Source organism: Suncus etruscus, chromosome 13, assembly GCF_024139225.1.
Source record: "Suncus etruscus isolate mSunEtr1 chromosome 13, mSunEtr1.pri.cur, whole genome shotgun sequence".
In the NCBI taxonomy this organism is placed as follows: domain Eukaryota; kingdom Metazoa; phylum Chordata; class Mammalia; order Eulipotyphla; family Soricidae; genus Suncus; species Suncus etruscus.
In genome coordinates this window covers 74,229,607-74,246,438 of record NC_064860.1, presented here as the reverse complement: position 1 = coordinate 74,246,438, position 16,832 = coordinate 74,229,607, and the positions used below count along the sequence as shown (strand labels likewise).

General features: G+C 39.7%; 1 protein-coding gene across 1 annotated transcript; it reads left to right on the top strand.

The window, feature by feature from the left end:
- The first annotated feature begins 7,661 nt into the window (after nucleotides 1-7,661).
- LOC126025844 (DNA-directed RNA polymerases I, II, and III subunit RPABC2-like) lies at nucleotides 7,662-8,090 on the top strand. The gene has a single exon (XM_049785588.1). The coding sequence runs from the start codon at nucleotides 7,662-7,664 to the stop codon at nucleotides 8,037-8,039; it is 378 nt and encodes a 125-aa protein (XP_049641545.1). The 3' UTR covers nucleotides 8,040-8,090.
- Nucleotides 8,091-16,832: the final 8,742 nt, after the last annotated feature.

Below are 16,832 nucleotides of genomic sequence, written 5' to 3'. Positions count from 1 at the left end.
TGTTTTAGTCCATAAAGGTCCTTAGTTTGCTGGACAGAAAGTTGCCTGATTCATGAATGATTAAAATAAAGCCAATTAAATATCCTTATAAAAAGAAAAGACATTGAAAAAATAAAATTATATTAAAGACATTTAAAATAAAATCCTCTAACCTCGGGTTAAATATTTCACCTTGTTTCAATGCTTGCACCATATAAAAATAAAATGCCTTAATTATCTCTTTACAAATCATACAAAGGTTAATTCCAATTAATCAAGACTGAATATTTACACATTTTAAATTAATGACATTCTGATTAATGAGTTTTTCTATACTTAAGATTTATTCTAAACTAGAAATAAATCACCCATGCTGATAAACCATTAAATTTGATTCATATAAGCATTTTTTAAATGAGTAATTGAATAAAGTTCTCATGAATAAAATATATTTATGGTATAATATATTATGGTAAGAAAATTAATTGATCTGTAAAATTAAGAGAAAAGTTTTCTCTTTAAGGATGAAAAGGTGAAAGAAGGTGAAAGCATGGCATAATTAATATTATCAATTTAGCAATATACATTTCGTTTTGGCTTCCTATTCTAGGTGCTATCCTTGAAAAGGCACAGGAATAAATGAGTAGAAAAGAGAAACATCATTGGCATTATAAACAAGTTGGGAAGGTTGTCCACCAACACAGGATGGAGGACAGATTCAAAGAGAGGAACTAGAATCTGGTTTTATGTCCAACAGAGATAGAGTGATGTAACAGCTTATACATATTCTAGTAGTTTTTCAGGAAATTCATACATATTTATGAGGGAGAACAGCGAGCATGTGCAATTTAAAAACATAAATGAGCTTATGTTGCATGTGTGGAAAATGGAAGAAAAACATCATCAGGGATGTTTTTAGTATGATAATGAAGACGCTAGAGGGCATCTAGGACTGTCCTATGCAATCTCCAGTGGCTGGTATTTTAAGGCTAGGGGCCTAGAATTCTGAGCAATGCATAAGTTTTACTGGAGTTCGGCTTTGGCCCAATGGGAAAATCTAAAATGCAAAAGGAAAATTTACTCCAGAGAGTCCTTGTCACACCTTTCAATCTAAAAGCCTCAGAATAGTTTGTTTTAGCTTTTCCTAACCTCAGAGCACCTTAAATGTGGGCAAGGTGGGGAAGGGGAGGAAACAAAGGAGTACTGACACTGCAAAAAGCTTAGAGAAATGTTCACATATGAAAGTAAGAAAATGCTCACAGATAATTAGCAGCCTAGACTCACAAGGACCAGTATAATAGCAATCTTTTGTTTTTATTTTTGGACCACACTCCTCTTTTTTCTTTTTTGGGGGCTTACACCTGGCTGTGGGCATCACTTCTGGCAGGGCCTCAGGGCCTAACCCATATGTAATGTAGGAATCAAATCCATGTTAAGCTGCAAAGCAAAAAGCCATATACCTGCTGCACATATCTGTGACCCATATTTATAAAAAGAACAAAAAGGATCAATAAAACAAGAAAAAACATTGATACTCATGTATTAGTTCTTGAAAATAGTAAAATGAATCTCATTGAGAATAGTCTTTATTAATTTTGTGGTGTCTAGGATCAAATCCAGGCCTCCCTCCACACTCTCACGTATGCTAGTATTTGAGCTACATCCTTGGCCCAGAAATTAGTTTCTTTGCATAATCACATATGACAAATATAACAATGTTCTTCTAATAATTCATCGTTTTCCAACTCTCATAACATTTTCTTTTCTTTCTTTCTTTCTTTTTTTCTGCTTTGTTTTTTGTTTTTGGGTCACACCCGGCAACCCTCAGGGTTACTCCTAGCTCTGTGCTCAGAAATCGCTCCTGGCAGGTTCAGGGGACCATATAGGATGCTGGAATTTGAACCAGAGCTAGTCCTGGGTTGGCTGAATGCAAGGCAAATGCCCTACTGCTGTGCTATCTTCCTGGCCCTTTCTTTCTTGTTTTAATGAAGTAAAACCGTTTTATTTAGAGATTATAAGAAAAGAGAAATAGAAAAGAGAGAAGGTGGGATTCTCTGGAGGTAGAGAGAATTGAGAGTCCACATTTCAGGTGGAGATGCAGGGCAACCTCTAGAACAAGGCTGGGCTTGTCCTTGCAAAGTTGGTTTTATAGATTTTCTTCCAAGCTGCCTTATCTAGGACTTGCTACTTAAAGAAGGTTCTTTGTGATGGTGTTGTCACAGTGAAGAGCCTAAAACTTTCAGTGATCCACTTTCATGTCCTTATCACATTGAAGGATCATTTGTTTCAGTAGGAGTTTCTCCTCACAGGGGGTTCCAGCATTCTGTGGGCATGTTTAAAAGGCATTGCTGGTGCCACTTAGAATCTGATCAGACCTCAGATCCTGTGCACACAAAGTGTTTCTGACTATAGTGCTTTTAGCTGCTTACATTATGAGGGCAGAGTAATTCTATCAAATCCCATTATACACCAAGAACTCATTGCCAATCCAATCATACCAGTCATGCCTCCCCCCCCCCATTACATGCTGGCTTCAATATTATCTTTTAATAAATGTTTTTTCTTCTCTCGACCACTGTCACGGCTGACTTGGTAGAATGGGGAGAGAGGTTGGTAGCCTTGAGAAAACTCACTCCAATGCTCAAAACCCCAGGAAATGCCTCTTAAGAATAAAGAATGGTACGTACAGTCAGCTCCAAGCACCTATGCAACAGAGACATTCAAGTCTCAACAGCTCCACAAGGTGGCAACTGTCAAACCACACCAGTGTCCACTTACTCTGCACCCTACAAACTGAATACTTTGGAAGCCAGAAATGTGTTCTAGGCTGGAGCAAGGACTTGCTCTTAGCTGGAGAAAGGGTACCATTACCTCGGCACAGGAGGCTTTCCTTCACATAAAAGAATTTTAGGTGAGGGTCCTAAGGGTTTGTTAGGTTACATTTTATTTTACCCAAAACAAAGATATCCCTGGGTTTTTTGTATCTGTTTGTTTACAACATGGTTCCACCCAAAATAAAGATTGTCTTCTATGTTAACCTGGGTGGGACAGGCTCAAGATAGCTGCCCCACCTACGGGTGGTCCCTGTACTCAATAGAAACAGTTCAGGCAGGCAGCTTGGGGAAGAAACCAGGTAGAAGACTGCCAAAATATATGTTTCACCCTCAGCCTGGTTTGGATTATTTCATGTACAATCCTGATTTAGACTTGTTCACCTGGGGTTGGAGATACTACATGTGGAATGATTTTACAATTCTATTCTTAGACTTATTATTTAGATTGCCCAGTAGTCTTCTCAGAGCACCACTCTTCCCTGGGTGGTTCACAGTTTTCTGCATCTGAGTGGTACCTCAATTTCTCCATCTCCAAGGAACTCATGATTTCATCTGCCTCAAGACTCAATTTGTTAAGTGTTGTTTCCCCAAAGCCCACAACCAGGGATTCACTCTATCTGCCTGCAACGCCACAGAAATTCTAGTGAGAGACTAAAGGTGGAAATTACTCAATTCCAACTCAGTTTCTTAAAATCTTTCAAATAAATTATTCATTGATAAGCAGAAAAAAAATTCCTGTTCATATTGAAATCCAGAAACAGTTATTCATTTTTAATTATTCGACTTCAAACTTTCTCTAAGAATAAATCATCTATTCATATTCCCAATAGATATTAATGAAACCAAAACATATGCATACATTTAAATGTGGCTCTATTGAATTAATAAATTATCATTGCTTTTATAAATTAATTATAACCTGCTCACTTTTCACAATAAATTTTTTTTCTTTTTTTTTTCTTTTTTTTTTCCAGTTAATCCTAAATTGTAGTGCATCTTTTATCTTTTTTCTTTTTTTTTTTTAACACCACCCATCACCAGTGCAACATTCCCATCACCAATGTCCCAAGTCTCCCTCCTCCCCACCCGACCCCCGCCTGTACTCTAAACAGGTTCTCAATTTCCCTCATACATTCTCATTATTAGGACAGTTCAAAATGTAGTTATTTATCCAACTTAGACCCCCAGCTAACATCATGTACGAAGGTAAAATCCAAATGGATTAAAGACCTCGATATCAGCCCCAAAACCATAAGATATATAGAACAATACGTAGGTAAAACACTCCAGGACATTGAGGCTAAAGGCATCTTCAAGGAAGAAACTGCACTCTCCAAGCAAGTGAAAGCAGAAATTAACAGATGGGAATATATTAAGCTGAGAAGCTTCTGCTCCTCAAAGGAAATAGTGCCCAAGATACAAGAGCCACCCACTGAGTGGGAGAAACTATTCACCCAATACCCATCAGATAAGGGGCTAATCTCCAAAATATACAAGGCACTGACAGAACTTTACAAGAAAAAAACATCTAATCCCATCAAAAAATGGGGAGAAGAAATGAACAGACACTTTGACAAAGAAGAAATACAGATGGCCAAAAGACACATGAAAAAGTGCTCCACATCACTAATCATCAGGGAGATGCAAATCAAAACAATGATGAGATACCACCTCACACCACAGAGAATGGCACACATCACAAAGAATGAGAATAAACAGTGTTGGCGGGGATGTGGAGAGAAAGGAACTCTTATCCACTGCTGGTGGGAATACCGTCTAGTTCAACCTTTATGGAAAGCGATATGGAGATTCCTCCAAAAACTGGAAATCGAGCTCCCATACGATCCAGCTATACCACTCCTAGGAATATACCCTAGGAACACAAAAATACAATACAAAAACCCCTTCCTTACACCTATATTCATTGCAGCACTATTTACCATAGCAAGACTCTGGAAACAACCAAGATGCCCTTCAACAGACGAATGGCTAAAGAAACTGTGGTACATATACACAATGGAATATTATGCAGCTGTCAGGAGAGATGAAGTCATGAAATTTTCCTATACATGGATGTACACGGAATCTATTATGCTGAGTGAAATAAGTCAGAGAGAGAGAGAAAAACGCAGAATGGTCTCACACATTTATGGGTTTTAAGAAAAATGAAAGACATTCTTGCAATAATAACTTTCAGACACAAAAGAGAAAAGAGCTGGAAGTTCCAGCTCACCTCAGGAAGCTCATCACAAAGAGTGATGAGTTTAGTTGGATAAATAACTACACAATAAATTTTTACCATGAGATTTTTGTTTGGTTTTGGTTTGGCTTCGGGGCCATACCCAGTCATGGTCATGGGTTACTCCTGGCTCTGCATTCAGAAATTACACCTGATAGTGCTCAGGGAACTGTAACTCTTCCCCCAACTTCCTGCCTTATGGTCAGACCCTCCCACATCTGGGCGGGGTCTGTGTTTGGTAACAAAGGGGTTGCCCAAGGAGTGGGAGAGAAGCAGCAGGCAAGGAAGATGCAGCAGGGAGAGAAAAGATACAGTTTGTGTGTAGAGAGGCTGCTTAGCTTAGAAGCTATGTGAGATATGCACACGGCAGTTAGGGCCTTCTAATAAAGCTGGATGTCTCCTAAAACTTCTTGCCTCTCCATTACCCTAATACCTACAGACCCGACAGGCCGTAGGGGCTGCAGGTGCCTGGCTGGACCGAGAAAGGCCTCACCATCCATCCACCAGGACTATATAATTAATAATTAATACAACAGGAACTACATAGGATGTCAGAAGTTAAACCCAGGTAGGCTGCCTGCAAAGCAAATGCCCAGTCTGTTCTGGCCCACCTATTAGAGTTCTTAACAGACTTATTTTTCTTTTTTGCCTTTATTTTTTTTTTATATAAACCTTCATTTAAGCACCATGACTACAAGCATGTTTGTAGTTGGGTTTCAGTATAAGAACACTTCAAACATCAGTGCAAATTCCCACTACCAATGCCCCCCTCCTCCTCTATTCCTGTCTGTATTTGCGACAGGCATTCTACTTCTCTCATTCTTTAACATTGTCATGTTAGTTGTTAGTGTAGTTATTTCCCCAACAGAGTTCACCACTCTTTGTGGTAAGCTTCAAATTGTGAGCTGGTTCTTCCAGCCCTTAACTCTATTGTCTCTGGACCTTATTACAGTAATGTCTTTAATTTTTCTTAAAACCCATAGATGAGTGAGACTATTCTGTGTCTATCTCTCTTCCTCTAATGTATTTCACTTAACATAATAGATTCCATGTACATCCAAGTATAGGAAATTTTAATGACTTAATCTCTCTTGATGTCTGTATAGTATTCCATTGTGTATATGTACCACAGTTTCTTTAGCCATTAATCTGTTGAAGGGTATCTTGGTTGTTTCCAAAGTGTGGCTATTGTAAATAGCACTGCATTGAATATATATGTGAAGAAGGGATTTTTGAATTGTATTTTTGTGTTCCTAGGGTATATCCCTAGGAGTGTAATAGGAGCACAACACATATAAGTAGAGATAATACATACATGTTTAAAAGAAAATCTGGGGTTAAAGAGATAGTGCAATGAGTAAGGCTCTTGTTTTCCACATGGCCAACCTGTATTCAATTCTCAGCATTCCATATATATGATTGCCATGAGCAACACCAGCAATGATTCCTGAGTGCATAGCCAAGAATAATAGCCCCTAAACTTTGATGGGTGGGTGTGCCCCTGAAAAAAAAAACATAGAAAGGATCCAGTAATTTTATTAGAAATTTTTTCTTTTTTTTTAATTTTTTTTATAATTTTTATTTTAACCATATTGGCTTGCATATCTTTCACAGTAGTATTTTAGGTACATATTAACATTGAATCAGGAGAATTTCCATCACCAAATTTGTCCTCCCTCTACCCCCGTTCCCATCTTGCATCTCATATTCCCCACCCTCACCCCCTGGGCTGCCAGAATAAGTGGTCCCCTCTGTGTCTAGCTTACTATTTAGTAATCATATAACTGTTTTGTCCTGGTACCTTCCCTTATTTCACCCTCTATTTGAGAGGTGGAACTAGATACTTCACATTATGTGGTTTTGTTTGAAGAAAAGAAAAGCAATACAATGGGGTAAAAATCAAAAAAAGCTGAAAATGGGCGGAGTCCATCTAGAGGCTCTCAACCTCAGTTTGAGAGAGGACAGGAAAAAAGGAATTGAAACACCGTACCAATACAATAAGAAATATCGTATAAAATATCCAGTAAGCACTATTACATCAATAAAGACAAGCACCACATACTAGTCTCGGTCCTGAAATAAAACCATGCCAGAGTGTAAAAAGAAAGATAAAGATAAAATAAAATAAATAAAATAAAATTGGAGACATCAGCTTCAATATCTACATCAAAACATGGAAGTCGAAGAAAGAGAAAAAAATAAATAGATAAATAGATTAAAAAATTGTTTTGTGCCTTATTTTTTTTTTCTGCATAGTCACAATAAATATTGGGGGCATTAGAGAGGGAATTCCCTTGGCCTAGAAGTCTGACTCAGACAATCGCAACTGAATGGGTCTTCTGGAAACATAACAAAAGACTCTATCCCAGACTCCATCCTAAGAGCAGCGCAATGACCATGACCACCAACTACAGAAGATGGATTAAAACGACATTGAAGTAACAGAACTGTAGAATCACAAGAAAGACTTCATCATAAGCTGGGGGGACCATATGGGATGCTGGGATTTGAACCACTGTCCTTCTGCATGCGAGGCAAACGCCTTACCTCTATACTATCTCTTCGGCCCCAGACTTGGGGAACCATATAGGACACCGGGGAATCGAACCATGGTCCATCCTAGCTTCGATGGAGACGACTTTGATGATGTGGAGGAGGACGAGGGCCTCGATGACCTGGAGAATGCCGAGGAGGAGGGCCAGGAGAACGTGGAGATCCTCCCATCCGGCGAGCGCCCTCAGGCCAACCAGATGCGCATCACCACGCCTTATATGACCAAGTACGAGCGTGCCCGCGTGCTGGGCACCCGCGCCCTGCAGATTGCGATGTGTGCCCCCGTGATGGTGGAGCTGGAGGGGGAGACCGACCCCTTGCTCATTGCCATGAAGGAACTCAAGGCCCGCAAGATTCCCATCATCATCCGCCGCTACCTGCCGGACGGGAGCTACGAAGACTGGGGCGTGGATGAACTCATCATTACTGACTGATCCCTGATCCCTGAGCACAATAAACTGCTCCCCCCCCCCCCAAAAAAAAAAGACTTCATCATAAGCTGCATTCCTTGACCTGTGCAGACACTAAGAACTCTAGAGAGAGAGGTCTGATTTTACTACTCATGACAAAGCAAAAGTTTTCCATACACCACAAAAGCACCAAGGGGAGAGTAAATGAACATGCAAGAAATCTACAGTCAATTCCATCAATTCCATGACAGAATACTTCAAGGGTGGAGAAACCCTGTTGTTTTTACTTTCCAGTATTTTCTACATACAGTCTTGCTTGAAATTTACAAACTTTAGGATTAGTGAGAAATGGATTTTTTCTCTTGAGTTTTTAGAAATCATTTAGAGCTTCATAATAAATCATTTTTTCCTCCTTTATTTATTTATTTATTTATTTATTTATTTATTTATTTGGTTTTTTGGTCCACACCCGTTTGATGCTCAGGGGTTACTCCTGGCTAAGCGCTCAGAAATTGCCCCTGGCTTGGTGGGACCATATGGAATGCCAGGGGATCGAACCGCGATCCTTCCCTGGCTAGGGCTTGCAAGGCAGACACCTTATCTCTAGCATCACCTCGCCGGCCCCCTTTATTAAATCTTAAGATTTCAAGTCTGAGAAACCTATGACAAGAGTTTTAAAAAGCACATGAATCAAAGTACAGTTTAAACACAAATAAACACATGTTCCATAACCCCAAAAATATCTAACACAAATACTATTTCTTCCCTACAATACAGCCTTTAGAGAACAGTGGTTCTCACCTGAGAGGCACTGGTGACAGTGTAACGATGATGAAGAGGTGCTACTAGTAGCCAATGCAGAACCAGGGATCTGTTAAACATCCTACAGGATGAATTCCACAAAAAAGCATCCAGTCTGAATGTCGACAGTGCCCAGTTTAAGATCCCATGTTTCAGAGTTATCAGTTTTTTTTTTTGTTTTGTTTTTGTTTTTGGGCCACACCCTGTGACGCTCAGGGGTTACTCCTGGCTATGCGCTCAGAAGTTGCTCCTGGCTTCTTGGGGGACCATATGGGACGCCGGGGGATCGAACCGCGGTCCGTCCTAGGCTAGCGCAGGCAAGGCAGGCACCTTACCTCCAGCGCCACCGCCCGGCCCCCCTGAGTTATCAGTTTTTACTTCACAAACTGTACATAGAAAAATTTTCTTAACAAAGAAATACTCAATTCACTATTCTGCTCTCCAATCATAGAAAATCATACTAATCCCAGGTATCATTTTTATTTTTTTCCTGAAAATATATGAGTAGCTAATTATTTTGTCTGTCTTAATTCACTCTAAATTCAACGAGTTTACAATTTGTTAACATGTGAATAGCTGTATAAAATGCTATAACTTCACTGTATTCAAATTAGCCAAATGTCCCAAAGTGTTTTTCAGACAGTAGCTTAAGTAGACAGACTGAGAAAGCTCCACAGACTATATTACATGCAGAAGATGAGCTTTTAATCACCGTCACTCATGATCTCCCCAGCACTGACTTCGACAATAATCTCACGCCAAACCCCAAGCTTGGACTCAAGCATAGTAGCCCATGAGCACCACAGAGTGAGGTCCTAAAACAAAAACAAGCAAGAAAAAAAATTTTTTAAATCTTGTCTTAAGTGAGATCCTTGATTTATTGTTGTCTATCTGGGGCAGGTGAGGGGACAAAGAGAGAAATGGGAAGAGATTTAAAGTGACAGCTACCACAGAGACTGGCACACATCACAAAGAACAAGAACAATCAGTGCAGGCAGGGATGTAGAGAGAAAGGAACTCTTATTCACTGCTGGAGGGAATGCTGTCTAGTCCAATCTTTATGGAAAACAATATGGAGAATTCTCAAAAAACTGGAAATTGAGCTCCCATACCATCCAGCTATATCACTCCTAAGTAATACCCTAGGAACATAAAAACACAATACATGAATACCTTCTGCATACCTATATTCATTGCAGCGCTATTGCAGAATCTGAAAACAACCCAGATGCCCAAATAAAGATGAGTGGCTAAAGAAACTGTGGTACATATACACAGTGGAATACTATGCAGCCATCAGGAAAAATGAAGTCATCAAACTTTTCTATATATGGATGGACATAAAAACTATTATGCTGAGTGAAATAAGTCAGGAGAGAGAAAGATGCAGAATAGTCTCACTCATCTATGGGATTTAAGAAAAATAAAAGGCATTATTGTAATAATACCCAGAGACAATAGAGATAAGGGCTGGAAGGACCAGCCTATGGTGTGACGCTTACCACAAAGAGTGGCAATGGTAGTGAGTGAGAGAAATAGAAAGCCTATTTTGGGGCCGGGCGGTGGCGCTGGAGGTAAGGTGCCTGCCTTACCTGCGCTAGCCTAGGAGACGGACCGCGGTTCGATCCCCCGGCGTCCCATATGGTCCCCCAAGCCAGGAGCGACTTCTGAGTGCATAGCCAGGAGTAACCCCTGAGCGTCACCGGGTGTGGCCCAAAAACCAAAAAAAAAAAAAAAAGTTTAAAAAAAAAAAAAAAGAAAGCCTATTTTGAATACAGGCAGGGGATGGAGGAAGAGGGAAATGGGGGGCATTGATGGTGGGAATATTGCACTGGTGAAGGGGGCTACTTTTTTTATAACTGAAACCCAACTATAATCATATTTGTAATCATGGTGCTTAAATAAAGACATTAATTTAAAACAATAAAAATAATAATAAAATAAAGTGATCACCTAAACAAACTAATTCGCGTGGTACTCTCCTTCCATCCTGTGTTATCTATAGCAAAAGCAGAAATACATGCAGGAAGAAAATGAAAAGAGCACTTGAGAAGCACAGATGAGATACCAGAAGTGAGAACAGCTACCCTGAGATGGTCCACCAGAAATGGCAAAGAACCGAATTCTGCCAATAAAAGAAAAAAACAAAACAAACAAACAAAAAAAAAACACTACAAGGAAACTCCCAACTCCAAGTGCAAAAGGTAATTGACACTTAGTGTTTAGCCTTGAAAGACCATGAGAGCAAACCCAGCCACCTCATTCCTTGGAGAGCTGTGAAGAGCAATTGGCTTGTATTTTAACTTGCTAAATTTGTAACAATTTGTTATACAGCAATATAAAGCTAATTACCAATCGGCAATCCTAGCACCCATTGAGGGGCACACTAAATTTAAATTATGGCTTCAGTCTTGAACAAACTACTTAAATTTGGTTTATGCTGATATCCAAATCACTGAGTCAATATGTGAATTAAGACAATAGTAGATTGCATTGGTTTTAGAAGCTTCCTTCTTGGTAACAATAAAAATTTTTACCAGTGTTAGTAAGAAAGGGGAAAAAATGGAACAAAATCTCCCACAAAAAATGTTAAAGTAATTTCATAATATGCCTCATAATGTGTCTGGATATAGAATAAATATCCATCCAAACAACTTTCTTAAAAGGAAGATTCCATTTGAACCCCAGAAAGACCGTGTTTGGAATCATTTTTTATAGGTTGATAATATTGCTTGTCAGCAGCACTATACATTCTTGTTCTAAAATGTACCTCTATCATCCAAAATATTATTCATGCTTACCCACTACGCATACCACACATCTGTTTTTCACTTTTCTAACCTACCTCCTGGGTTCTCATTTAGCTTTTCAATGCATTGATTTTTTAAAATTTTAGCAACGATAAATTAACCACCCTGCCATCATCTCTGCCCATTTTCAAAGGATTATCCACACCTGAAGATTTTACAGCATTTTAGTATGGTCCTTCATGTCTCACATTTCTTTCAAGAATGGTCTTTAAATTTTCAATATCTTAAAGCAATTTAATGGAGCTAGATGTAAATTATCTATTAAATGATAAGACATTAGAATTAATTTGATATGGAAAATGAAGAGGAAGAAATTAAAAATCACCACCAGCGTTGCACGATTAGATTACTTAAAAGAATGCAAAGCAAGGACCAACAACAAAGAAATAGCAGCAGATGAAGTGAATCTGGAAGGAAATGATGAGTTGATTTTGGATATATTTAGATGTTTATTCAAATACTAAAATGAGAGATTTGGACCACAAGATTTAAAATCTAGCCATAGTTTGCACTTTGGTACTAAATCTAATCTCTCTGAACTTTTAGATCTTCAAACCATTATTATTAAATAAATCAGCATTTTCATTATACCTTAAGCATTTTAATTTGTACATAACAAACTCCTCTTAATGAATATAAGCCCAGACTCTCATTTAAGAAATCATCTTCTATTAGGTTTCTCTTTGTAATTCGGGAGTAAAAAAAAAATCTTCTTTAGGGAATACTCTTTCAAACTTTATAGCTAGTTTGCTGTTATGACCAAGCAAGGAAATTTCACTTCCAAGTGTAACCACAAACCCAGCTACTTTCCTCTGTAAACTATTGTTCCAACATATTTCAGCCTGAAATTTTCCAGCTGTGCTCAAGGGCTTCTTGCAACCACATGGAAACTATTTCTTGGGGCTTATTTTTAATTATAGCCTTTACTCTCTTCTACTTCTTCAGATATTTCTGCTCCCAAGGTTACATGATGCTCCAGAGACATAACATTTGTGACACTACCACTGTATGATATTCTACAATAATGAATATCATAGGACAGATGGAAGCATTACCACAGAATTTGGGTTTGTTTTGTAGTTTATTCAGAAAGATGTTCATACTACCATTAATGTGTGTGCTTTGAACTCATCAGATGTTATTCATCCGGTTAGATGCCTATAAATATACCACACAACTAGTATCCCACAAAATGTCATGCTAAGCAAGATCCATGCCCTTAATGACAGAAGTGGTAACATACATTACACATCCTTCCAATAGGAAAATGTAGAAGGAACATTGTGTAATATCTATCTTGAGATGCAACCTTTTCATGACTGATCATGGTGGCAAATGCTTTCAAGCAAACTGTCAAACGAAGTTAAAGTTAACTTCTCATTACTGACCAAAACTCAGCTATCAAGTCTAGCAAGTAGACTCAATTGTTTTCAGTTTTAAATAATTATGGTAGGCCTAGTCATAATTATGCCTTAAATGATTAAAATCTAAAAACTCCTGACTAGCTCTAAAGTAGATCCAGAATTTGTATATTCTAAGGGGGCAATTTAAAGAAAAGAAAGATTAAAGTTATAGAACCAGAATTCATGGTCTACAACATTTCTATTCTTATTTTCCTTGACCATTTTGCTTGGATAATGAGCATCACTTTGGTACATATGAGGGAACAGAGATTAAGCTCACGATCTCATGCTTGCCCTGAGCACTTCTAAGCACAAATCTACCTTCCACAGCTTTCTATTTGTCAAGATAGCACACTATGCCACTAAGCCATCTTCCAAACCCTTCCTATCAGAGATCACCAAAGTGTATGTGACAGTGCCAGCATTTAAATTCACAACTTTGGGGCCAGAGAAATAGCACAGTGGTGGGGTGTTTTCCTTTCATGGATCCGACCTGGCAGGGTTCTGGTTCAATTCCCAGCACCCCATATAGTCCCCCAGCCTGCCAGGAACAATTTATGAGTGCAGAGTCAGGAGTGACCCTTGAGTGCCACCAGGTGTGGCCCAAAAACCAGTTAATCAATAAATAAAGTTTTTTTAAAAAAATAAATAAATAAATTCACAACTTTGAATTTAACAAGGCAAGTAAGTGCCTTAAGTGATTAAGCTACATTCTGGGCCCCTTCTAGGCACTTCTGTACATCTTAAGTCTGTGTAACCATTCCAAAATTGACCAACATGGTTAAAAAATGACTATTTTGTTCAAGTTTCCTTATTAATGATTTTTTTTGGTTTGGTTTGATTTAGTTTGGTTTGGTTTGGTTTGGGGCCACACTCAGCAGTGCTCAGGGTTTACTCCTGGTTCTGTGCTCAGGGATCATTCCTAGCAGTGCTCAGGGGACCATATGAAATGCCAGGGATCAAACCTGGGTCAGCTGCATGCAAGGCAAATGCCCTATCCACTGTGCAAAACCTCTGGGCCCCCTACTAATTGGTTTTTTGGTGGCTTATTGCCTCATTGTTTAATGTCTTCTTTTTTTGTTGTTGGTTTGTTTTGTTTTTGTTTTTTGGGTCACACCCGGCAGTGCTCAGGGGTTACTCCTGACTCTATGCTCAGAAATTTCTCCTGGCAGGCTCGGGGGACCATATGGGATGCCAGGATTCAAACCACTAACCTTCTGCATGGAAGGCAAATGCCTTGCCTCCATGCTATCTCTCCAGCCCCATTTAATGTCTTTTTTAGACTAAAGGAGTCCACATGCTACTGTCATCATAATTTTTTTTTCAGAAAAGTGTGGATACAAAAAACTCTAATATAAATTTAATTTTTAGTATGTGTTGTATAGGAAAGTAGCTGATTAAATACCAAAATTCCCTTTCTAGAAATTGTAAATCTGAGATTTAGAAACACAAAAATACTTTCTAATAGTATTGAGAAAAACCTAAGCCATGGTGTTTTGTGTTGCTTTTTTTTTAAATTCCAGTTACCCTGCTTCTTTTTTTTTCTTTGGTTTTTGGGTCACACCCAGCAGTGCTCAGGCGTTACTCCTGGCTCTACACTCAGAAATCGTTCAGAGGACAATATGGGACGTCGGGATTCAAACCACTGACCTTCTGCATGAGAGGCAAACGCCTTACCTCCATGCTATATCTCCAGCCCCATCCCTGCTTCTTTTATTGGACCATGTGATCACCTCAAATTTATCATTTTATCAACAAAATATTTTCTGTGAAAAATTGATCTTGTCAGAGTGTAGTAACGACACTATTGAAAATGATCCTCATGTAGTGGGTTCCAGGACGAGCACTGGCAGCTTCACCTTGGAAATTGGTGGAAGTGCACATTCTAGGCCCTAGTCAGTTCTAATCAATCAAAGTCACAAGGAGTGATCTGAATAAGACTTACCACTGATTCTACTGTATATGCAACTCTGAGCTCCAGAATAAAGTCTCGACATTTTATGTGCATTGTCACCATAGTTTTAAATCTCAAATGTATTCCTTACACTGCTAGCTGTGTTCATTGCAAAAAAGGTTGAGTGACTTTGTCCTAAAACATCCAATCAATAAGAGATATATTCTAAAAATAGACCATTAGCAGGGGCCAGAGCCATGGCAGAGTGGTAGGGCATCTGCCTTGCATGCACTGACCTAGGACTGACCTCAGTTTAATCCCCCTGGTGTTCCATATGGTCCCCCAAGCCAGGAGCGATTTCTGAGCACATAGTCGTGAGTAATCAACCCCTGAGCATCACCGGGTGTGGACCAAAAACCAAAAAAATTAAAGAGAAAAAGAAACACCATTAAAAAAAAAAAAGAAGAAAGAAACACCATTAGGTCAATATGTATATGTTGTTGTTGTTTTTTGTTTTGATTTTAGGTTTTGGGGGGTTTGGGGGGGTATTGGGCCTCACCTGGGGGTACTGGGGAGTTACACCTGTCTCTGCACTCAGAAATCACTACTGGCTCAGGGAACCATCTGGAATGCTGACAATCAAACCGGCATCCATCCTGTGTTAGCTGCATACAAGGCAAACGCCCTACCACTGTGCTACCACTCCAGATTCATCATTATATATTTGTTTAGCTTAGTTTATTAGTTCTTGCCTTTACATTTTGGTCTATCCAAAATTTGCCATAGCTGCATTGCCCAAAATCTTGCCAGAAGTACTGGATAGAAAAAAATGAGATTTTATTAGCAAAACACTAATTCATTCAGGGAAGGTTAACACAGACACAGGACACACTTGAAAGAGTGGCAGTATGTATGGGCTGGAGTGATAGCACAGTGGTAGGGTGTTTGCATGCTTGCAACTGACCCAAGACAGTGCTGGGTTTGACTCCCAGCATCCCATATGGTCCCCCAAGCCTGCCAGGAACATTTTCTGAGTGCAGGGCAAAGAGTAACCCCTGAGTGCCACTGGGAGTAGCCCTAAAACTTAAAAATTAAAAAATATTTTAATGGGGCCGGAGCTTTAGCTCAGCGGTAGGGCATTTGCCTTGCACACAGCTGACCTAAGACGGTCCATGGTTCGATCCCCAGCATCCCATATGGTACCCCAAACCAGGACGATTTCTGAGCACATAGCCAGGAGTAACCCCTGAGATTCACCAGGTGTGGCCTGAAAACAAAAATATAAAAAAAATAAAATGTTTAAAAAGTGGCCATAAGATCTTCCTCCTCCTCTTCCTCCTCCTCTTCCTCCTCCTCTTCCTCTCCTTCTCCATTCTCCTCTTCCCTCCTTCTCCTCCTACCTCCTCCTCTCCTCCTCCTCCAATCTTCCTCCTCTTCCTCTTCTTCTGCTCCTCCTTCCTCCTTCTCCTCTTCTCTCTTCTCCTCCTCCTTCCTCCTCCTCTTTCCTCCTCCTCTTCCTCTTCTTCTTCTCCTCCTTTCTTCTCCTCTTTCCTCCTCCTCCTTCCTCCTCCTCCCTCCTCCTCTCCTCCTCTCTTCCTCCTCTTCTTCTTCCTCTTCTTCTGCTCCTCGTTCCTTCTCCTCTTCTTCTCCCTTCTCTCCTCCTCTTTTCTCCTTCTCTTCCTCTTCTCCATTCTCCTCCTCTTTCCTCCTCCTCCTTCCTCCTCCTCTCCTCCTCCTCTCCTCCTCTTTCCTCTTCCTCTTCCTCTTCTACCTTCTCTTTCCTTCTCCTTCCTCCTCCTCTCCTCTCTTCCTCCTCCTCTCTTCCTCCCCTTCTTCCTCTTCTTCTGCTCCCCGTTCCTCCTCCACTTCCTCTTCTTCTCCCTTCTCCTCCTCTTTCCTCCTCCTCATT

Bases quoted from the DNA above. Each gene is read 5' to 3' on its own strand.
- LOC126025844 (XM_049785588.1), top strand. From the start codon at position 7,662: ATGGTCCATCCTAGCTTCGATGGAGACGACTTTGATGATGTGGAGGAG.